Source organism: Saccostrea echinata, unplaced genomic scaffold, assembly GCF_033153115.1.
Source record: "Saccostrea echinata isolate AGI-Se365-2 ecotype Australia unplaced genomic scaffold, CSIRO_AGI_Sech_v1 ptg000051l, whole genome shotgun sequence".
Taxonomy (NCBI): Eukaryota; Metazoa; Mollusca; class Bivalvia; order Ostreida; family Ostreidae; genus Saccostrea; species Saccostrea echinata.
The window spans coordinates 4,128,398-4,152,931 of record NW_026889800.1 but is presented as its reverse complement, the minus strand read 5'-3'; the positions used below and the strand labels follow the sequence as shown (position 1 = coordinate 4,152,931).

The window sequence follows — 24,534 nt, the reverse complement described above, 5'->3', positions numbered from 1 at the left end:
ACAGGTCTCTAAACTTGTTGTGTTATAACTTGTATATTGTTTTTTTAGTCTCTTATCAAAATATTAAGTGTTAATACTCCTTATTTATATACATATTTGAATTGTATCTGTGTGTTTGACCATAGTTTAAGGCACCTTCTTTTATTTGATTGATTTTATTGCTAATATGATAACGGTGCGACCGTTTGGGCGAGCGCAGATACCTATTCAGTTTTAATTTTGATACCCTCTTCGAACCTCACGAGTCATTTGGAACGTCTAGACTCTGACGTCACATAACGTCGTATTTTAGCTGCATTTCCATGAACGAAGTTTGAAAAGTGCAAAATTTTAACAAAGAACGTTTAATCTACTACCTGTATGCAATATCTATTAAATTAATGTGAGTTTATGTTTTTGTAATTTTTTTGTTGTTGTTACCGCGAGAACGAAGTTAGCAGCGAGAACAACAAGCATTGCATCGTGGGTCTCGATGTAACTGCGGAAAAAAATTTGGATCAATGTGCAAAGTCCGAATTTTGTCTTCGCCCAACGCTGCTTTAAGAGCTCGCAGTTGCTATAAGTTATATGTACATCGACTTACAAAAAATATTGAGTTGAAAATATTGATCTAAGCATGAGATGTAATGATATCGATGTAGTTATCTCGACATATGCATGCAACAATGCAAAATATATGCAAAGCAGTTCTATAGTTTTAAATATGCTAGTATTTCAAGGGGAAAATTTGAAAGTATTGTTCTCGAACTAATTTTTTGGACGCAGAAATTCTAATGAAAGGTCATATCACTCAGACTTAGTGACGGCACATGTACCTTGAACCATGTGTAAAGTGTCAAATATCGGCTATATGATTATAGAGAAGAACATTTTGAAGAAGAAATGGGTGAGGAGAGCATAAGCAGTAAAAGTGTCTCCAATGAAGCAAAATATCAATTTATATCATTCTTATTTATAAGAAATAATTGATTGATTGTATGTTGTTGAACGTCGCATTCGAGATTTTTTCACTCATATAGAGACGTCACCGTATAGCGGTGAAGGGCTTCAAATTTAGACCAATACTCGGCTCTCAGGGCCATCGAGCAGTGAGGGTTCTTTATCGTGCCAACGCCTACCGTCACACGGGACCTTGGTTTATAAGGTTTCATTCGAAAGACCCGTGACTTTCAATTCTAGTACCAGGCGCTTGACGAAGAAAGATTCACTACCTATGTTTATGTCTTATGTTTGACGCGGCGCGGCGAACGAAAATCGAACCCGGGCCTCCTGATCACGAAGCGAGCGGCCTTCCACTAGGGTACAGTGACCGGTTTAATAAGAAATGAAATACATGCAAGTCTTATAATTTTCTTAAAATAATTTCTTTTATTAATAAAAATCACAAATCTCTTTTTGAAATAAAATTATGTGCTTGCAAAGTATATATAATAAATATTAATATCTCCTGTCCCATGATTTTAATGTTCCATGCATGTAGTACTACGCCTATTCGTGGATGTATCGAAAGTAACAACATCATAAAAGCGACACTGGCTATGTAAACTCTGTAATTGTTGAATTTTTTCCACCAGATTAAAAATATAGGATCCGTTACATAGACGTGAACCACACTATTGACACCCCCCCCCCCCCTTAAAAAATAAAAATATACATTAACAATGAATCATGACATGTTATCAGCAGATTAGATCTGACTTCTTAATACTTAAAATAACGTATTATCATTTTTGCTTCATTGCTGCATAATCTTCTACCTGCATATCAAACTTAGTCACAAAATTAAAGGAGAAGGAAGGATCCAAGTAAAATATTTGTCAGGAAATAAGAACAAGAGGCCCAAGGGCCTTAACGGTCACCTGAGTATAATGTAACACAGTAAAGGATCCAAAGATTGAATATAAAATAAAATAAGTTGATAAATGAAGCTATGTTGCCGAAAAGCAAAAGAAATAGGATGATCAGGGACCAGCAAAATAATTGATTTAGTGCCCTTTAACATATCTTAAAGTTGATCCAGGGGCCAAGAAATTCACAATTCACAAGAAGCACCCTTGCACTTAGTATGTTTGCTAAAACCCACGGACAGAGAAGATCTTCAAAGAGATAATGCATTTTTACTATACATTCAAAAGAGTCCCACCCTAACACAAAAACCCCTGACCCAGGGGTTATGAATTTCAAACCTTTTGAAAAGGCATCCTTGATCACTATAACCATGCAATTAGTTTGTCTGCTAAATACCCAAGGGCAGAGAAGATTTTCAAAGAAATAATGCATTTTCACTGTATATTCAACAACCCCTACCCAAACCTGAACCCTTGGGCCACAAATGTCACAGTTTTGGAAGAGGCACTCTTGATCACCATAACCATGCACTTAGTTTTTCTGCTGAATACCCAGTAGCAAAGAAGATTTTCAAAGAAATAATGAACTTTCACTATATAATCAATAGAGCCCCCATCCCCTCACACAGAACCCCTGACCCTGGGGACACAAATATCATAATTTTGGAAGAGGCACTCTTGATTATCATGTAATTAGTTTATCTGCTAAATACCCAGGAGTAGAGAAGAAGATTTAGAAAGTATAAATGCAATTTCACTATATAATCTATAGAACCCAGCCCTAACACGAAAACCTGACCTATGAAATTCAGAATTTTGGAAGACGCACCCATGTTCATTATAACTATGCACTTATTCTATGTGCAAAATATCCAGGAGAAGAGAAGGAAATTTTCAAAGAAATAATGCACTTTAACTAAGTCTTCAATAGCGCCCACCCACCCACCCACCCCCCTTCGCAACTAAACTCCTGACCTTGGGGCCACAAATTTCACAATTTGGAAAGAGGCACTCTTGATTACCGTAACCATGCACTTAGTTTATCTGCTAAATATCTAGGAGCAGAGAAGAAGATTTTCAAATAAATAATGCATTTTCACTATATATATATTTTTGTACTATCAATAGAGCCCCATCCTAACACAATAACCCTTGACCCATATGCCATGAAATTCACAATTTGTGAAGAGGCACGTTGCTCATCATAATTATATACTTGGTTTATTTGCTAGATACACAGGAGCAGAGAAGAAGATTTTTCAAAGAAATAATGCATTTTCTCTATATAATCAATAGAGCCTTCTCCTCCCCATAGGACCCTTGACCCTGGGGACAAAAATTTCACAATTTTTAAAGAGACACCTCTGATCATCATAACTATGCACCTAGGTAATCTGTTTTATATACAAGGGAGAGAAGAATTTTAAAGAATTTAGATTTTCGAGGCTAAAAAAGCATGTTCCTTCCATCTGCTTTTTCTATAAAAAAAAGATGCTATTTTTAACTGAGATCAAGAAGTTTTAAATTTGGAACATTACAGTCATATTTATCCTTGTGTCGACAAAATTCTGGAACATCCTTGAATCTTTTCTTTCTTAATAGGGTTACTTTAAGTTTGGGCAACTCTTCCTAGAAAAAAAGTCATCAATTCTGTTGTTTTACAGAGAAAAGAATTTTAGCTTTGTAGGCAAGGAATGCCCCCCAGAATATGGAAGCTCGTTGTCATCCATTACAATTCTTTTTAACGAAGATGTTGACTGAAACGAATCTTCCTCGAGCTCAGTCATGTTCATTTTTGGTTAGGTACAATTCCTGAATTGTAATACGCTGTAGGCCTTGTAATAAGATTTCTATTTTAGAGAATGGAAGCTGGTTGTCACCAAAATAAAGCCTTTTAAGATGTGGAAGAATCAAAAAGCTTGCTCATCAACCTTATCAATGATATTATTTTACTTTAAAACAATTAGTTTTAAACGATTTATTAGATGCAGCTGAGATATATTGACAAATACATTTTTTGTGAATCTTCTTATACCGTTGTTAATAAACTGAAGGCTCTGAGTGTCTTCGGAAAGAGCAGGAATAAAATCTAATAATTCTTCATGATCTGTACAGATTGCTTCTCTGTTTCTGCAAACACATACAGGACATGATATATTTATCTGCATCATGGCCACAGAAATTCTCTGAATTGTTAGAAATATCCATAATTAATTTATCGAGTACATATTGCGTGTCAGAATGTTATACATGTCCTACAAATGTCACGCAGTCTCTCCTTTTTTTTTTTTTTTTTTTTTTTTTAATAAAAGGACTTTGATATGATATGGACAATTGTTCGAAGTGTTTATAAGGAAAACACTCATATAACATGAAATTTTCATCGTCAATTCTGTAGAATTATGGAATGATTGTGAAATGAAATGGAAATTTAATGATATGCATGTATTGAACTCTCAAGTATTAACCAAAAGCCATTCAATGACTTTCCATCTAGTTCTTGGCTTATTTCCACAGAGTCAACTATGTTATCTGTTTTAAAGGATTTAATATACTAATATTCAAATTCCACTTGTCTAATATACTAATAAACACTTGTTTGTAGTCATGGGATATCTAAATACAATTGATAAAAATTTTATGGAAAAACAAGTGATTGTTTATTAGATAGTTTGGAAAAGGAAAGACACCCGTTTTCATTTAGAAATAATGAAGTTCAAAATGAATCTCTCGTCGACGATTGGCTCTTTTCAAATAAAACTATACAACAAAGGTCACAAACATAACTTTACACCTTGTTTAACTGCCATTCCTTAATTCTAATATAAAACACACCCAAAGACTGTAAAATCAAAAAAAAAAAAAAAAAAAAAAAAAAAAAAAAATCAACAAAACCTGTTGTAAACAGACTTTTCTAACGAAAATCTGCTTGTGCTCCGTCATTTCTAATTGACCAATGATACATAAATGTAAACGTTTTCCTTCATGATAGCATTACAGATGAATGTATTATATTTCTTTGTATTCCCTACCAGTAAAACCTGAAGGACATATATAAGTCTCTGTCCCTCAATCTGTCAGTCAGTCTGTCCCCCTTAGTTTTCCGGGTTTTTTTGCTCCGCTTCGATGATTTTTGAAGGAAATGCTGGTATACCATACTGGTTTGTTTCTTTAGTTTGATGTAGCCTTTAAGCATAACTTGATTTAACCTGTGTATTGTAATGAGATCAAAATTTTATCGCCTCGATCCCGCTTGAATACAAATTATTTTTTTCTTTCATACGCTCTTTTTCCGTGATTACTTCTAAGGCATTTGATCCTTTGTAAATGTAAAGGTTAACACTTTACTACATTTTTTAATATAGTTCTCAAGCATAAATGGTTTTGTGGGTATGAGCAATGAAAAAAATACGTGAAGCAATCTACATGCTACATGGCCGAAGACTGAAACATTCCATCCAATACTTAGAATACCAAACCTTGAACATATGTAAAGTTGCTTTAAATCTAAGTTAAGAAAATGTTCATCCGTTTTGTCGTAACTTCTTAGCATGCATTTACAAACTTTGCAAAAAATATAATCTGATAAAGCAAATAAGCTTTGACACGGATAACAACTACATGTACTTTTAGTGATTGTAATTTCTGAACAAATTTTCGTGAAGAATTGATGTAACCGAAATCCAGTCTGATGATAAAACAAGTCTTTTAATGGATTGTTGCAAGTTGGAATACAGTTATTATATTTAGTTTATATACATTATTTGTTTATATATTCCTACACGGCATTGGCATATTTAAGATATTACTTACTAGCAACTCCGTTTTTTTTATAAGATCGAGACTTTGGCAGTAATGCTTATAAACGCTTTGTCACACTAATTGATACTATGGAAATAGATTTGAAAAATATGTCCGATTTCTTAAAGTTTCGCGACAATAGACCCAATCCAAAAGTATCCACCTTGTCAGTCGTTCAGAAAAAGTCAATCCTTTTCAGATGAAAAGTGAATTATTTAACCCTACTTAATAAGAGTGTTAAAATAACAAACTTCTGTTTCACGCTATAAATATTATGAATTTATCTTAAGACAAGAGTTTTGTTATAATCAAAGTAGCGTAGAGTTAATTCAATTTTTGTAATCGGGCTTTCGAAGGGTGTCCTGCATACTGTTTTACCTTGTTCAATTGATGAAAAATATAAGTAGCACTATGTTTGCATGTTTTTCTAAGTACGTGGATTATTGTTTTAGGTGAGTTGGAAGTTAGTTTATTTATGGGGCCTGGAGTAAAAGAAAATAACAAAAATAAATTGACAAACAAAAAATTTAATATGTTCTTATTATTAAGGGATCGAAAGCGTTAATTAGCTTTGTTTGCTATTGCAAAGTATACTGTAAATGTATTATACTTTGTGTGTACGATATTTAGCGGAAATTGATTTTTGAAGAAATTAGCGTAGATTTGATTTAGCGCATTTCTTAAAGTTCTTATATATATATATATATATATATATATATATATATATATATATATATATATATATATATATATATATATATATATATATATATGCAGAGATATTTAGCGTTGTACTTGAATTAGCGGAAGTTTCTTTCCACCAAAAGGCTCTAAAAAGAACACACAGCCAAATAGTACGCTTAAAGTATTCTGGCAACAAAATATTTGGGCCCTATATTTCGACTTTTTGAAAGTTTGGCCACCTAAATAACAAAAATCTTTTCCATCATGCCAGACATAGGTAAACAAGTTACTTTATGCATTTTATAGTCAAATTTTAAGACAAAAATCCAGTTTCAATATCCTGAATGGATTTCAAATATATAGCTCAAAAGCATCTTCGTAATCAATGAATCTAGAGCAATGTTTAAAATGAAAAATTGAAACAATCAAATTGTTTTCATTATTTGTTTTAATATAGGGACACTAAGAACACAATATCAGGCTTGAGTTACTTAGTTATTCCACATCTTCTTCTGTCTTCAGCACGTCTTCAGTCTCTCTTTTGTCTTCCTCACCCAGATCTCTCCCATGAAAGCGTCTCTCTGTCAAATTAAATGCTTTATACTAAAGCTACTTTTTTTTTAAATGCTCTCTAAAGCAAAGGTTCCTCTCAATCTTCATGTGATAGATCAATTTAATCATTGTAATTTATCTACGATACCAATTGTAAATAGGAAAGAATTTAAATAACTTTGCAATCCTACAGAAAGCCCGATTTCCTTAGTGCGTAATGTGCCCTTATCGGAGATAGTTTTCTTTTTCAATAATTCATTTTGACAAAAAAAAAACAAAAAAAAAAAAAAAACAAAAAAAAAAAAAAAAAAACAAAGCAAAAGAAGACAAAAAGAACCCCAACCAACCAAACAAACAAAAAACCAAAAAAAAAAACAAAAAACAAACAAATAAATGCAAAAAACAAAGAAAAAAAATAAAAAGAAAATAAAACAACAAAATCCAACAAAAAACAATCAAACAAACAAAAAACAAATGAAACAAAACAAAAAACAACAAACAAAAAAAATGCAAAAACAAAACAAACAAACAAAATAAAACAAAAAATAAATACAAAAACAAAAAAAAACAACAAAAAAAACAAAAAAACAAAAAAAACAAAAAAACCCCAAAAAACAGAAGAAATAAAACAGAACAAAAAACATACAAACAAACAAAAAACAAATAAAAAGCTCTTGATACAATTACACCGAGGAGAGAATTGCACTTCCTTAGATGTAGTCGACTTTCTGTGTGAAGAAACCTTACTTACTTTTGCAGTAATACTTCACTCTAAGGTATTTGTAGGTTCCTTTACACGGATCTCCAAATACGGAATTGCTGGCCTTAATGGAGCATCTGCTTTTCCCGTTGCATAATCTTTTTACTACAAACAGGGATTTTCTGGATCTACATCTTGTGCTACAATGACTAGCACCCTTTCTTGAACAGGTTCTTGAGTTTTGTCGGCCATATGCAGCATAGTGCACTCGAATGTACCGATGTCTTCCGCAATTCAAAATCATTCGGCGATGTTCACATGCTGTTTTCGTGTGTACATACCTTCCTGTTATTTAAATGAAAATTATGTAATTAAAAAATCTAACGGAAATGTAGCAATTCTTTAATTATCTAAACAAGGTAGTAATTGCAAGTTTTACATAATTTCGGAAACAATAGAATATTTTCCTTCTCTAGCAATACCCCATCCTTTTCTCATTGTCTATTTCTAATGCCTCATGGAATCCAGGTATAATCTTTATTTATTAACCACAAAATTCTACCTTCTTCTTTAAAACTTAATTCTTAATTTCTAATTTTGATCTTCCACTTGCTGATATATAATTTTATCAGTTTTGGTATATATTTTTGTAAATGGTTAAAAAAGAGGAGCCAGTAAGATAGGTCAGCATATTAGTAAAACTATAGGTGTAATTACGAATACTTAATTTTATACTGACAACCATATATTATTTGACTCCTATGGATTTTACCAAGATATGATGCTCAAATAAAAATGTTCTCCATTTACCAAGCTATTCCACGCGATCTTATCTTCTGCAGGTACATGAGTTCATACACAAGTATTTAGTTCTTTGCCTGAATTCAAGTAAGGAAAAAAATAGACTTGTGTGAAAAAGGTTGAAGATAAAAAACAGTGATCAACATAATAAAAACCTACAAACAACCTACAAATCTGTGAACAGGGCATAAAACATGGACCCCCGGGAATTCCAGAGGTGGGATCAGGTGCCTAGGAGGAGTAAGCATCTCTTGTCGACCTGTAACATCCTTTGTGAGACCTACGTTTGGATTAGGTAGACGGAATAATTCCGTAGTCTAATTTTGTGTAAAAACAGTCCTGATAATTGGTATGAAATATCGCTCAAAATACGACCCAATGATAGATTGTCGGAGAATCACATTTATTGAGAGCAAAAACCTATCTTTAGTTTAGGAGAAGGTTTTGACATTTATATGCAGATAGAAAAAATGAAATTTCTTCAGTCTTAATTCATTTTTAACAATTTAAGCATATCATGTCATTTTAGCAATAAATACAACATATTTAGTCGTAGATTTTGATATCTTTTATCGAAGAAAGTATAACTTGAAAAAAAAAACCTGGTATAGAAAAAAAAGTATATTTTCTTCCCTGAATATTTAAAATTATTAATAATACTCACTTCTTCTCCACCAGAAACCATCAGTATCTTGAAATATTAAAAGATAATTAAAGTAAATAAAATATACAGAAATTACGTAGGTTAACAAGATACACAGTGAATGTTTTACTTGATATGATTTATGTTTTTAGTGAAATTTTATGTCATATATTAGAAACATTAAAATTATAGTACCTTGTATTACAAGAAACACAGCTAGGAGAACCAAGATCTTCCACATGTTTTCTTCTGTGTGTCGAATGAAACACTAATGTCAATCTTATTATATTTATATAATATTTTTCCTGTAATCGATGTCCGGTCAATTTATGGAAATTTACTAAACATGTGATGATACAGTGTTAATTAATTTAATTCTTTGAAGAATCATTGAACCATTTGTCGATCGACCATTAGCATTACGAACTTACTGATGTTGTTTATCATTGCCTGGGCGGTAATTCAGGCTATTTTTTTGTAAAGCAATGTTTTACATACACATCTTGTTTATTACAAGAAAAAAATCCCTAATAATACTGTCTAGTAAAACAAGATCTTTCTCAGGTGTAAGATATTTTACTGGAAGGTAGTATGTGTTGTTGATGGAAATTTAAAGCATGCAATAAAGGATCATATAAACAAATTTTCAATTACATCTAACATAATTTATTAAAGTCATTTGTGTTAAATTGATTTATCTGAGAACTGGACGCTTCCTGCTTAAACTCAGTTAAGTTGACCATAATGACCAATGACCATAAAAATGTCCACTATTTTTTAAAACCCTCCATAGACTAAAGGCGAAAAACAAAAAGACAATGAAGTACTGATGATCACAAATCACTTTTGTTTATTTAAGTAGGGCGGTCCTTCGGATGAGACCGTATAAACCGAGGTCCTGAGTCACAGCAGGTGCTGGCATGAAAAAGATTCCTCATTGCTCAATGACCCTGAGTGCCGAGTATAGGTTTAAATTTACAGCCCTACACCGGCAAGTGGTGGCGTCTCCATATGAGCGAAAAATTCTCGAGAGGGAACTTCAACAACAAACAAACAACAAACTTAAGTGGTCAAAATACCTGAAAATAATTGATCAAATGATTGTATGTTGTTTAACGTTCCATTCGAGAATTTTTACTCATATATAGAGACGTCACCATATACCGGCGAAGGGCTACAAATTTGGGCCTTTACTCGGCATTAGGGCCATTGAGCAGTGGGGATCTATATCGTGCCAACACCTGCCGTAACACGGGGCCTCGGTTGTTTATGTCTCACCTGAAAGACCCGCAACTTTCACTTCAAAGTGCTGAGGGCTTGGCGAAGGAACAGTTGAAACCTATTTTTATCGACTTAAGTAAGTGGAGGCCCTGATTTTTCGATCATGGAGCGAGTGCTCTACCGACTGACCTACCGTGAAAGCCACCTGAAAATGAAGTGTTCAATCTATTCATCTTAGCTATTATAATGCTATAATTGCTGAATTCGATCAGAAATTAACTAATAAACTGTACATTTCAATTAATTTTAACCTAGATCAAAGGACGGATTAATCTTTCTTTATAACATACCACTAAATTAGAACTCTTTAGTGTGCAGTTTGTAGAAGGCTCTTAAGTTGTGCCAATGAACATAAAATTATGTCCAATGTATTTTCCTCTTAATATCAAGGAGAACTTTTTCGGTAGTTTTCTGTATGTAAACACCTGATGAAAAAAAATTGCATGAAAGACGTTATGAAATATTTATCATAGGCACAGAAATTCGACCCTTTATACAATATAATCTTAATCCAGTGTAAGTCACTGTAACCCATGTCACAAAAATATTTGGCCTATAAAAGTTCATGAAAAATAATGACATCATTGATAATTTCGACACTAAGATATATCGCCGACGTTTTATAAATAACAAATATTCATTTTTCATTCCTACGTTGACTAGTGAGTCTAACACATTTGTTTCATATTTGGAAATTTTACTAAAAAAACATTAATATGTAATCCGATAACAAAACTTTATGATATACGTGATAACTTCAATTTTTCTATTATTAACCTCTCTTATTTATGAAGTCATATACCATTATCACCTGCATACGGAATTTATGTCTCGCTATTGACAAATAAGTGGATGACACAAGGATATCAACAGTCCTGCTTAAAGGCAACATTTCGCAAATTCTATTGTCGATACAAATAGCAAATTTTATCTATCGCAAAGTAGAATGCTGACTGACGTTTTTCATAAAAACTGCTAGGGTATTATTTTCGTTTTAAATTCTCTGCGGATTTTTCAGTTTACCGATCAGGACAACGAGCACAGGGCGGGTGGACCGGTCGACAGGGGATGCTCACTCCTCCATGGCACCTGATCAAAATCAATCAAGAACTCAATAAAAACAATAAAAATATGTGGATTCTATAAATCAATATGTTTACAAAATAAACGTATGTGGGGATGTAAATTCGTGAGTAAGAGTAACCACCGAAATCCATGAACATTGGTCCCCACGAACAATGATGATTCCACAGTAATTAACCTTAGGTAATTAGGCAATTAGTTATTGATAATATTTTTCTAAAAATATAACTTTCATGGTTGCCTTGGTAACACAGTGTGGTGTGGCCATACAAATTTGCTGCTAAGTTTTGGTTGATCCTATTTCTTGAGGAAAAACATAGAAACATTCTAGACTGACGAATATCTATTGCTAGGACCTTGTAACACAAGTAGCGTAAGAAAAATTTGGATTAATTGCTACTTTGCAGCTTAACCATGGAAATAACATACCAGTGGTTTATAGTGAAATTTTTTTGTTGCTTTAGGAATTTGTAACAATTCAATCAAGAAACATATTTTTTTTGACTTTTCAAAAATAGTATTTAACTGATAGAGCTAAAAGTGAATATATATTGGTAAAGTTTGATGAAGAAAAAAAACCCACTGTTGCTATGGTTACCAAGAAGAGAAAATGTTCGACTTTGTTCACTTTATGGCAATATTAAACCCCATGTGGTAGTTTCTTGCATCCAGTTAGAGATTGTGTGGAAGTCAAAATTGAAAGTCAGGTTGATTGTTCATAAATATCAATCACAAAAGGTTTGGGAATATACAAACAAGGGTACGTTTCCAAGTAAACAAAATATTTTTCAACTTTTTATGCATATTTTTTCAGCTTACTTCTATTAGAATTAGAAAGAATATTTAAATTGAATTTTGTGAAAAATAAAAATTAAGACAACATCAACACCTTTAAAAATTGACCAACAGTTAAATAGAAATCTGCTTTTTTAAAAAAGAAAGGATCAGCTTAAAACACCCAGAGAGTAACTTTTAAATCCCTTTGCAGTATTAAAACCATGGCAACCATTGCCAACCAATAACATTGTCATTGATAACATTGTTATCACATTTCGTCCTTGGTATGTATTACCAGGATCTTTGTCTTTTACTTGTTTTTATTTTTGAGTGTATGACGGTATGAAAATGAATGAATAAAATTTTTACTTTTGAATACTTTGTTTCCATAGTAACATGTAAAATTGATTTCTCAAATATGTTTATCATGCATTTAAGACATCAAGCCTTCAACTTTTGGAAGCAGTCATTACCACTTGTTTGCACTGCTGTAAGCGTTAACTATGGAACACTGAACATGTTGATTGATTGATTGTTGTTTTACGTCCCGTTCGAAAATTTTTCATCCATATACAGACGTCCTGAACATGTTCATGATGTTGAAAATGACATCTTTCAAACTTTATGGCAATTTACCATGGTAACCATGAGGCATAGGAACAAATTTTTGCCTGATTTGAGATTACTGTATCAAAGAACTTTCAGCACAGACAGTTTGGAGAAAAATTCTAAGACTATGCGTGCCACAACTCCAGTATTAAATTTCGAGTTATTACAGAGAATGGTTTTTAACATGCTAAGCTGATTCTTATGCATTGTTAGGAGAATCTTTCACTTCATACGTCTATTTACAGTATCTTTTTCCTTGATTAGACTTTTTATGCATAATTTATACTCCTTTAATTTAGCCTAACAGTCAACATAAAGGGGAATACTCTATAATTTTACAATTATAATCGAGGCTTATTTTTTTTTTTAATTTTTTTTTGTACTTTTGACAAGCCTATCTTCTATCGAGAACAAGGTGTAGGTATGTTGTTTTGTCAATTTTTTTTCTACAATTATCTTTATTTATTTAACAAATGTTGCTGTTATCGATATTGATACATAGACATGTCATGGGATAAATAAAAATGCAAAATAATTCGAGAAACATATGTTTTATTCTTTGTATAAATTGAAACTTCAAACATCATATTTCGATCAATAAGGGAATAATAACATATCTGTCATGTGCATCTTACAACAGGTTTTATATGAAGCAAATTACTATTGATAAACTTTAACAAACATATCGCATGTCAAGCATCAGATGTTAAGAAATAAATGGTATGTAAAGATACTAATTAATCAATTTAGGTTTAACAAAGGAGGATCAAACATCGGCATAAAGACAGGTTTTACAGAAATACTAACCAAACACGACCAAATGTTACCTCCCTACTCGTTTAATGGAATTGATTGATAAAAAAAAATGTATGGCTCATGAAGTATCACAAGTCTACATATTATCATAAGCCTGAAGACAATGAAGCAATAGTAGGACTGATGATTTGATGAAAAGGCAAAGACAATGCCTTTCTAACTGGGACACAACATTATATGTAAGCTCATATATTTTCTTCTCAGGAATATTTCTTTGTTTTACCAAATTTCGGTTTTGATATCAAGTTTCAAAGTGATTTGATATTTCGTACCGAATTTCTTGTTTTCTGGGTTCAGCTGAAAGTAAACAAGGTATTAAATTTGTTCCAATTTACATGTAATGTAAAAAAAAATGTGTTTCTTTTTCACATCAGTTAAATCTAATAGTTATACAGTTATATCCATATTTATTTCAAACATAAATAAAAACCCCAAAATTGAAAAAAAATATAACCTACTAGCGAATTTTGTCTTATTAGATACAAGCAGTCATATGGTGTATTGAGAATAAAAACAAAGAATGATGTATATTTTCAAGGCAAATTTCATCTAAGCAGACAAATATTGTAGGAGTATAATTACATCTTTTACATCTCTTCTTTCATCAGAAACACTCTACCCATCGCAATGAATAAATTATGTCAACAATTAGATACATTCAGGTTGTTTCAATGTTCATTTTGTCAATACATAGAATTTCGTTTAATGAAATACAAGCAGTTACATTGTGTATTGGATTTACTCAGTAGTATTTATTTCTTGTGGTTTTGGTATCGGTGAGAAATTTCCGTGAAAATATACTCATCTTGCTGTATAGTAGTACTTGATAATTACTTATAAATTCCATTTGAAGAGTCGGAGTTAACAAAATTCTTAGAATAATTGCAATCAAGAAAGAGCGTTAGGTAAATATAATCATCTATACACCAATGATTAAATACCTTCTTGAGAAAAGAAATTTAGATGGAACGTATTTTATGTATCAATCTTGACCCTGATAAATGTGCAGGAAATGTTATTTTGTAGTACATCGTTGTTTTAAACAAAGTTGATTGTATCATTTGGAAACGACAACGAAATATATGAAAACTTGATGCAATTTCTGCTGTTAGATTAATAATAGAGAAATTAACTATTCTAGGTCAAGTAGATCTTGTCAATCAAATTCTGTCCTCTTTGTTCATATGATTATATCAAACATTTGAGAGACTATGGAGTATATGAGACGTATCTTGAAAGATATATAAAGCAGGTACTATCATGTAAGGTTCATAAAGCAGTCCTGTAAGGAAGCAAAAAAAAGAAGAAATAGGAATATTGGGTTTCATTTAAGGTGTCTCATTTATTCCTTAAGCCTTAGAGAATAAAGATAGCTTTTATTGACAAGTCTAAACAGGTGTATCAAACTTTATGTTTCAGACTATGTCCTGGGGACTTGGTTCAGACATAAAAAGTCTGCAAGCAGCGACTCGAATACAGGGGTTTCAGACTACGGTCTTGGACAATTAAGAGAATAAAAAAGGATAAAAGTGAAAACTAGCTTAATTATATACCAATCAGTTGAAGTCGAAGTGTAGCGACTTTGTTAATTTGCACAAAAACATATTAACGCAGACAACATTAAGAAGAATTATTGTTCGTGGTTAGAACCCACCCTACAGATTACAATATGATAAATATTTACTGAAATTCATCGCTAAAGAAAGTCTCAGATAATGCTGTTTAAATGACTGTTGTTGTTAAAAACTTAGCCAATTAAATATCCCTCCCTTCCAAGGTAAAAATGAACAAAAAGTTTTGTTTATAAAAAGTGAAACTATGCATTATACAAATTAAATATATAAACACTTCCATATTATGTAATAAGTGACTCGGTCTCGTAGAAGAGGAAGCTATATTTATGTTTATTTTCCTTGATATACCGTAACTCAGATATTCTATGATGTAAATGTTCATAAAAAACCTGTTTATTGCAATTTATTGACTTTAGTTTCATTTTATAAGAATTCCTTAACAGTATTTTCACATTGCAGCAGGATCATTGCATTGAAAATGCATCGTCTCTCCAATGATTGCTGGATAGAAATGGTGTCGAAAGGTGTCTACATTTTCTGCAGTCCATTGAAATTCGATCTCATTGCAACTTTTTAACTCTTCTAATGTTGTGTTCAAGAGCTGGTTGTATGATCTGTTTCAAATAAAATATGGAATAATTTTTTTTACTGAACAGATAATAAAAATACTATTTCAAAGACACAACTGTCAGTAGCCTGCCTCGGTTTGAAAATTGGTCGTAATCAAAGCATGCACTTTAGTATCAAATAAGTTGGGAAACGTGAACCACATATGTAGGCAATAACGAAATATTACTACATAAATAAGGAAAGTTGACGATGGAAAAGCTGAATTCATCTCCTTTGTCATACAATTTAGATGTTATTGGCTCTTTCATCTATAATCAGTAAAACATCCAACTATTAAATAGATGTGGCAGACTCAGAGGTGTCTTCTTTTATTTCGGGTTCATTTGATATATCGACTCGACATTTGAATGGAAGTAATAAAATATGGAGACAACGAATAGCATTTTCAAGCTAAAAGTCCATTAAACCAATACAAATCGGGAGCAGAGCAAACACGGACCTCCAAAAACAGAGGGGGGACCAGGTGAAACGGAGGAGCGAGCATCCCTGTCGACCGGCCACACCTGCCATCCACAGTCGGTAAAAATCCGTCGACAATTCAGTGTGTAAATAATGGCCTAACAATTAGTAAGAAATAACATCAGTCAGCATAGGACTAAATGATAGACTGTATTTGCTGACATGGTCATTGTATCGACCTTAGAACTTACGAATGAAGACTTTAAACGAGACTGTTGATATCCTTGTTTCATCAACTTGTTTGTCAATAACTTACCTCGTTTTAGAAATTGTTCATACGTAGAGCATGCTCTTGCGTATCGAATCAACTGAAAAAATATCATCCCAAATGCAGGTGATAAGGTATATTGTTGCATAAGAAAGGGAAGTTGACGATTGAAATGTTAAAGTCATCCTGTTTATCATTAAGCTTGGTTGTTAGATTACCATTAACATCTTTTTCTAATAAAATATCCAAATGTGAAACAGATATGTCAGACTCTGTATATCTTTTATTTCAAGCTCACTGGGATATATCGTGTCGACATATGAATGGAAATGACTATTGTTAATTGATAATACGTCGTCAATATTTCTAAATATCGAGTTGAAGGCCATAGCAAGAGATATCTTTTTCTCATGTATATCATTTTGAATAAATTCTGCTTCATATGAATACCAAAATAGGTCTGCTAATAACGGGGCGCAATTGGTACCCATGGGAATTCCAACAGATTTCTGGAAGATCTGGTCTCCAAAAACCACATATATATTGTCAATCAGAAACTCAAGCATCTTTTTAGTATCAACTTAAGATTACCTATGTGTACAATAAGAATGTTTTTTAACAAAATAATTTTTTAAATGATTAATGACAAGGTAATTAAATTTAGGAGTTCCATTTTTATTGATAAAGCAGCTGTCAATGATGTCAAAAAGTCTAACTATTGTTAATTGATAAAACACACAGCAAATTCTTTCTTCTCATGTACACATTTTTGAATAAACTCTTAATAGGAGTAAAAACATGTCGGCTAATAAAGGATCATTTCCAACAGTATTCGAGAGGTGAAGTTAATAAGATGTAAATACTTAAAAACTTCTTGGAATATTAGTAAATTTGAAATAATTTCCCCCCAAAATCAATAGCATCAAAACGTACGACTTTTCAACACTTTATACAACCATTCCCTTCGATAAATTAAGACCAGACTTCTTGACATCATTGACAATTGCTTCTACAATAAAAATGGAACTTGTAAATACGCATGCCTTTTTCAATGGCCACCTGCAACTTATTTTATTAAACATCCTGTTTCCAAACACAAGTACTCCGAGGTTGGTATTAAGATGTTGCATGACTTGTGTTTCTTATTGACAATGTCTATGAGTGTTTGGAGATCCGGTCTTCCAAACCTGTTAGAATTACCATGGATCCTAATTGTGCCCCTTTATTAGCAGACATTTTTTGTATTCATATGAAGCAGAAATTTAAAATAATTCTAAAAAACATCTACATGAAAAAAGGAAGCCTCTTGTTGTGGCCTTTACTTCGAAATTTAAATATATCAACGACGTTATATCATTTAACAATATTAATTTCCATTTCTACGTTGATTCGAAACATCCATATGAACTCGAAATAAAAGACTCAACAATCTGATACTTCTGTTTCATATCTGGATGTTTTACTAGAGGAAGACATTGATGGCAAACTGAAAACAAAACTTTATGATAAACGTGATGACTTTAACTTTTTTATCTTCAACTTTCCTATTTTATGTAGCAATATTCCTATATCAGCTGCATATGGAGTTTACATCTCCCAGTTGGATGTAGGATATTGGCAAAAAAGGTGATGATGCAAGGATATCAGCAATCTCGTCTAAAGCCAACAATTAGCAAATTATATAGTCGATACAATGACCTTGTTAGTAAATGCAATCCATCGTTGAGTCGAATGTTGACTAATGTTTTTTTCCTCATTTATGCTTTTAGTTCATCTTATATAATTTCATAAAACTGTCTTTCATACAAATTGTTAGGTCATTATTCTCACACTGAATTACCTACTGTGTTTTTCGTGTACCCATTCATGACAAGGAGCACAGGGTGGGTGTTACCGGTCGACAGGGGATGCTTACTCCTCCATGGCATCCGATCCCACCTCTGTTTTCAGATGTCCATGTTGGCTCTGCTCATTATTCGTATTGTTTAAATTGACTTTTGAGAATGACATTGTTCGTTATCTTTACATTTCAGTTTTAGGGAAATTAAAAAAAAAACAACCACAAAATAATACTTAAAATTCCAATCACATTTTCAAAAAAAAAATTACTGTGCTCTAATGAAAGTTTTTCGATAAAATTAATGTGCATCAGGAAATAATTACCACCTAAACTTTGAAAATTCTATATAACCGAGTAGATTATTTTAAATTATCTATCGAGAATTGGCAAAGCATATTAAATTGTTCCTTTAAAGTGAGAATTTTTAGGACCGAATTCCTATTCAAACATATTTACTGTATTTTAAATAATCAACTCAATCACGATTTATACTACTAACTACATTAACTTACCGACAGAAAAGGCTCTTGGACATTTCATTACTTGCAGTATTTTGACCTGTTGATTCCATTAAAGCTACCACTGCTTTTCTGTATTTATCAAGCTGCGGGTACCTGCTGTTCATACACTGTCGCATTCCTTGTAAAACTAAAGATACATGTAAGCATGTGTTGATTATTCAAAGAGATTACGATGAAGTAAAATTATACCAGCCATATGAAAACATAATACGTGCGAGGAAATATAGGAGTTTTACACATGGTCGTTTCTATTGCTGCAATTACCAGAAGAAAATTTCTTTCGTCACGACATTCTGGGAGATCATTGATATTTAGGTCTTTCTCACATTGAAGTAGTTCACTCATATACCTGTAATATGATAGTTTACAAAAAATATGAAACTTTTTCTTTCATATTTCAATTAAAGCTACCCTAACAAATAGATTATTTGTTCCTAGTGTCCGAAAATATTTACTGATATTTCATTACATCGCTGATAATGCTTCCTCATCAAGCCTGTTTTCATAAAAAAATCTTTTTTGGCCAGTCTCATCGTCAGTTTCGTTTTATATTTTATCGGCATTGATTTTTTTTATGGCCCTGTACATATGATTCCAATAATTCATATTTCTCTATGTAGAGGGTAATAAGGAGCTACCAATCTTCTAATAAGGTAAGCTCGTATTATGTTATGAAAGATAACTCTAACACAGCACAGCACATTACCACAGTGAAAAGAACTATGCAGATGGATATATCCTCTTCCAACATTAAAAAAGGACACGGAGAAATAACATTCATTTCATTAGTGTGTCTGTGATCCCAAAACAAATTTATACAAGTAGCTTTGTGTTTTAATGTGTTCATTAGCATACCAATAGCTTTGAGTTTTAAGGTGTTCATTAGCATACATGTACCAGTAGCTTTGTCTTCTGAGGTATTCAATAAGATACCAATAGTTTATTGACCCTAGGTGCTCAATATCAAGCGAGTAGCTTAGTGTTAAAATGTGATAAATTACAAACTAGTGGGTTAGTGTTTGAAGGCGTTTACTAACTTAAAAAATAACTTAGTGTTTTAATGTGTTCATTAATAAACTTATAGCTTATTGTTTTCATGAGATTACTAATTAATAAGTTGCTTTGTGATTTAAGGTGTTCAGTGACAATTAGCCGTTTTATGATCCGAAGTATTCACCAACAAACACTAATTTAGCTTTCTGTGGTGTTCACTAGTTACAAACTAGTAGACCAGTGTTTTAAGGTGTTCGCTACCAAACCGGTAGCTTAGTGTTCAAAGATGTTCACTTGCAAACTAGCAGCTTTATGTTGTTCACCAAAAATCCTGTAACTTAGCGTTATGTTTCCATGCGTGCTAGTTAGTCCCCTACCGGTGAAACCGGAAGGGACTTTAGGTTTCCTCTGAGTCTGTCTGTCCCTCTGTCTGTCCAACTTGGTTTTCCACACTTTTTTTCTAAACGCTTGAAGGTATTGATCTGATTTTTGGTATGTGGGTGTATCTTGATGAGTTACAGATTAAGTTTGCATTTCGCTCCGCTTCAATGATTTTTGCCGGCATTCCTACCTTTTCAATTTTTTCAGGGTTTTCCGCAATTTTTTTCAAAACGCTTGCATATATTGAGCTGAATTTTGGCATGTGACTTTACCTTGATGAGTTATAGATCAAGTTTGCATTTTGTTACACTTCATTGATTTTTGACGGAATTGTGGTATTTTCAATTTTTAACGGGAACCAGATTACATTTGCCGGTACGGGACAAGTATTGCTAATGCAATACTCTCAGAATGCTTGTTGCTAAGTGTTTTAAGGTTTCATTAACATACTCGTACATATCTGTTTTAGATTGTTACTAACATGCTAGTTGCTTATTACAAATCAGATACTGATAGCTTAGGTGTTTTAAGGTGCTCATTAATAAGCTCGTAGCTCTGTGTTTAATAAGAAATGAAAGAAAGGTGAAAATAAGGAACAATGATCGATCGAAAAAAAAGTCTATAAACAAAACAAATCCTTGAACAGGGCATAAAACACGGACCTCTGAAAATTCAAGAGGTGGGATCAGGTGCCTAAGAGGAGTATGCAGGCCTTGTTTACCGGTCACATGTTAGTTGGTAGGTATTTTAACGATTTCGCATAATTTCTGATGTAATTTTAATTCATCTTAATTAAATTAATTAATTGTTTTTTATCTTATACTTTGAAAAACGTCTCACCTGCAACAATCAGTGAAATAATTCTCTTTTAAGACAATTTCCCCTTCTTCTGTGTCTCCCAAGAAAAGAACATCTGGTGGTGTCTTAGGACACGAATACAGTTTCATACACGGCGAGACATTGAGGTCAAAACTTGTATAAGTGTATTCTTGTGCCTCTCGCTTGGTCCAAAATTGACCCTCTAAAATAAAAGGGGTTTTATATAGCTAGTGCATGCTGAAACATATTGGGCTATATCTTTAACAGATGGACTGTGAAAACAAAATAAAAAGAGAAGTGTTTCATTAGTTTAGACATGACAGATGGGCTGATGTATAAGAGGACTCAGTCTATAATTAATTCAATACGTGCTTTTTTGAGAATGTTTTTATTTGCTTTTAATCAAAGGGGATGCCTCCTCCCCCGCGGCACCTGGGAGTTGTAAACACCATATGCAGGTGAAAGTAGAATGGTACTTTTGGCCCTTATCGTTTATAATCAGCAAAACATCCAAATATGAAACAGATGTTGAAGACTCTGTGGTGTCTTTAATTTCAAATTCACTGGGATATATCGAGTCGACATATGAATGAAAGTAACTAATGTTGATTGATAAAACGTCGTCAATATGATATATCTGAATGTCGAGTTGAAGACCACAACTAGTGTTTTCTTCTTCTTATGCAGAAGTTTTGAATAAATTCTCTTCATAGTAGTATAAATAAAAGCAGGTCGGCAAAAAAGAGCGCAATTAGTGGCCGTCGAAATTCCAACAATTTGTTCGAAGACCAGGTGAAGTAATTGATTTTAGAAAATGTTGGTGATTTTTCACATATTTAAAAGTTCTTTGGAATCTTTAAGAATCCTCATCTGATATACTATACTTCTAGAATATGCTGTAGCACAGTACGTCAGAAGTTTCTCCTTGATAGAAGTTAATATTTTTTCTAAAGAGTAAAGATAGAGGCTTAGTAGAGCATTTGCTCGAATTTTGAAGAATTTCATCCTTAGAAAGTGAAGTGTCAGTATATGTTGGATTTCTAGACGCAGAATTAAAACCCAAGTTCTTCTAAAAAACAGTAATAATAATGAGCCTTACAAAAGATGATACTGTTAAAAGCCTTTTTCAGCTGGAAGAATAACATATTGTTCATCTAGTCTAATTCACATTTTACACGAAGATAGAAAATTACAAAAACCTTTGATCACGAGCAAAACTCGTTTATTCATAGCAGAGAAGGAATTCTAAATGGTTCGTGTAAATAAATGTCATATAAGGAGCAATATCAAATGTCTAAGGGTATAATACATCAAGTCTAAAACGCTTATGGTAGATCTTTTCTCGGTGACATCATCAGTAGTAGAACTTTTAACAATGGATTGAAAATATATAAAGATCATTGTTAGAAAATAATAAATTTAATGTAGATGAAAAAGGTGAAGAAAAAGAATAGTTATCGATCTTAAAAATCTACAAACAATACAAATCTGTAAATAGGGCGTAAAACACGATCTTGATAATTCATTAGTAGCACCGCAATGAGTAATTTATTGCATGTTTGAAAAAGTTTGATGTGAACTACATTTAAATTACAGAATGTTGCATTATACATACACTGTATGCATATGATTGCAAATGTAGATGAGATATTGGTAAAGTAATTAGAAAATATACGAATTTTATAATACCTTAATGAAGTTTTCTATTGTTTTTGAAAGGAAACGATTTATACAGAATATACATGTTTTAGAAGTTGTACAGAGAAAATATGCCTGTGATTTTTTATAGCTTATTTATAGCTTTTCAATTGCAACGGATATAAGTTCAATATTCTAGCTAAAGAGAGCAAAATTTGGTCAACCTCTTAAGTACGAAAAAGTTCAAGAAATGTCTAATTTTTATTAATTTTGTAATCTTCATTTACTTCCTTCAAATCTTATTTTTATCATTTAATAAATGTAAGTGACATTAAATATGATTATCTAACATAAAATCTGATGAATAAATATAATTATCTAACGTAATATCGGATGAATAAAAATAAACTTGAAAATATTGTATGGAGTACAATTCTTGTTGAAATCGTGATATGATAGAAGTGGTATCAATCCTAGCCTCAGGGCCAGTCAAGACGTGTATTTTTCGTACTTTTTAATTACCTAAATCTGTTATGCTAATAATTCCAAGGAAGGAAACACAATATTAACCAGAAAATGTCAAGTAGGGACCTACCGTGAGGATATATAACACAAACAAAAGTTTGATGCATGGATTGATATATTTGAGGTTTCTCCCAGAAAACGCGAACTTTTTAAATATTTCATAAACTACAAAACCAAAAATATTCATCTTTTCAAACATTGTTGGAAAGTGATATATTTGTCATTTTTACTGAATATTTTGAAGTTTTACCAGCATTGGCCTATAGACACGGCATTTAAAGGGTGTCAAATACCTGTGGTCTGTGCATCGCAATTTTTCGCTTTTATAAACAATACTGCCATCGATGGTTTGTTTAATACCAGACTGTAAGAAACTATAATGTGACAAAATTTACATCGATAACAAACCTATGATCTGAAGAACCAATATATGAAAATCCACTAATATAACATTATACATGTAGCTGTCAATTTTACGACTTTATATCTACAAATACTTTTTCTTAGATATGGCAACAATGGCGATGTCGGGCGATAATACAGAGCAGCAAATTATCATTAAGTACTGTAGTGAACGGGGTATGACTCCTTTTCATAAGAGAAAAGAGATGGAAACGATGGAACGACATCAACAGATGTTTCGGACTTTGTTTTATACCTGAAATAAGAAGTATAAGGATGACTCGACTAGTTATCCGATAGTACATAGCGGCGCTTCGTATTCCCAAAAATGACGTAACAAACTGATATGTCAAAAGCTTGCCGTTATACATTGAGACCGCTGTTTAACTTCCCAAAAAGTTTATGATCAGGGTAGGGAAGTCATCTATTAAAAGAATTAATTTTGCGATCTTTTGAATCCTATAGTATGTTCGTGGTGGGTAATTTGTTTTCTAACTGAAAATCAAATGTACTGTCAAATTTGCATTAAAAAAATCTTTAAATGAGGCACAATTCCTGAACAAAGTCATAAACGCATCAAACTACGTTTTGAAGTCTGTGTTGCGTCAGTTGCTCGGACATTGAAAGATCGCGAAATTAATTCTTTTGATGGATACCTTTCCTATCCCGATCATGACAAGGAGCACATGGTGGTCGGTAGAGGATGATCACTCTTTCATGGTACCTGATTCCACCGCTGATGTTTTAAAGGTCTGTGTTTGCTCTGCTCCTGATTTGTAATTGTTTGAATGGGCTTTTGAGCTTGAATACTGTTCGTTATCTCTTTATTATTGATAATGATACCTGACATTTTTTAACTTTATAACATTAGTGAAACAAAAACTTATTGAAAATGGTTGTGTTTTTTCTGGGACAAACCTCGTATTTTTGATTGATTTTGAATATAAATG

At 32.4% G+C, this 24,534-nt stretch overlaps 1 protein-coding gene and 1 long non-coding RNA gene across 2 annotated transcripts; one reads left to right on the top strand and one right to left on the bottom strand.

Annotated features, from left to right (window-relative positions):
• Positions 1 to 6,762: 6,762 nt before the first annotated feature.
• Positions 6,763 to 9,289, bottom strand: LOC133203568 (L-rhamnose-binding lectin ELEL-1-like). The gene is made up of 4 exons (XM_061339338.1): positions 9,224 to 9,289; positions 9,050 to 9,076; positions 7,636 to 7,929; positions 6,763 to 6,913 (listed from the first exon to the last, which is right to left on the bottom strand). Exons 1-4 carry the CDS (start codon positions 9,267 to 9,269, stop codon positions 6,828 to 6,830), a joined length of 453 nt encoding a protein of 150 aa, XP_061195322.1. The 5' UTR covers positions 9,270 to 9,289; the 3' UTR covers positions 6,763 to 6,827.
• A 4,408-nt stretch (positions 9,290 to 13,697) lies between these two features.
• LOC133203725 (uncharacterized) lies at positions 13,698 to 15,809 on the top strand. Its single transcript, XR_009723458.1, has 2 exons — positions 13,698 to 13,773; positions 15,628 to 15,809. It is a non-coding gene; the product is annotated as an uncharacterized LOC133203725 (long non-coding RNA).
• Positions 15,810 to 24,534: the final 8,725 nt, after the last annotated feature.

Excerpts from the sequence above, each read along its gene's own strand:
- LOC133203568 (XM_061339338.1), bottom strand. The coding sequence starts at position 9,269 with ATGTGGAAGATCTTGGTTCTCCTAGCTGTGTTTCTTGTAATACAAG. Across the intron at positions 7,930-9,049 it reads TGGTTTCTGGTGGAGAAGAA|GAAGGTATGTACACACGAAA; the intron begins GTGAGTATTATT and ends TTTAAATAACAG. Across the intron at positions 6,914-7,635 it reads AGTGAAGTATTACTGCAAAA|AGAGACGCTTTCATGGGAGA; the intron begins GTAAGTAAGGTT and ends TTAATTTGACAG.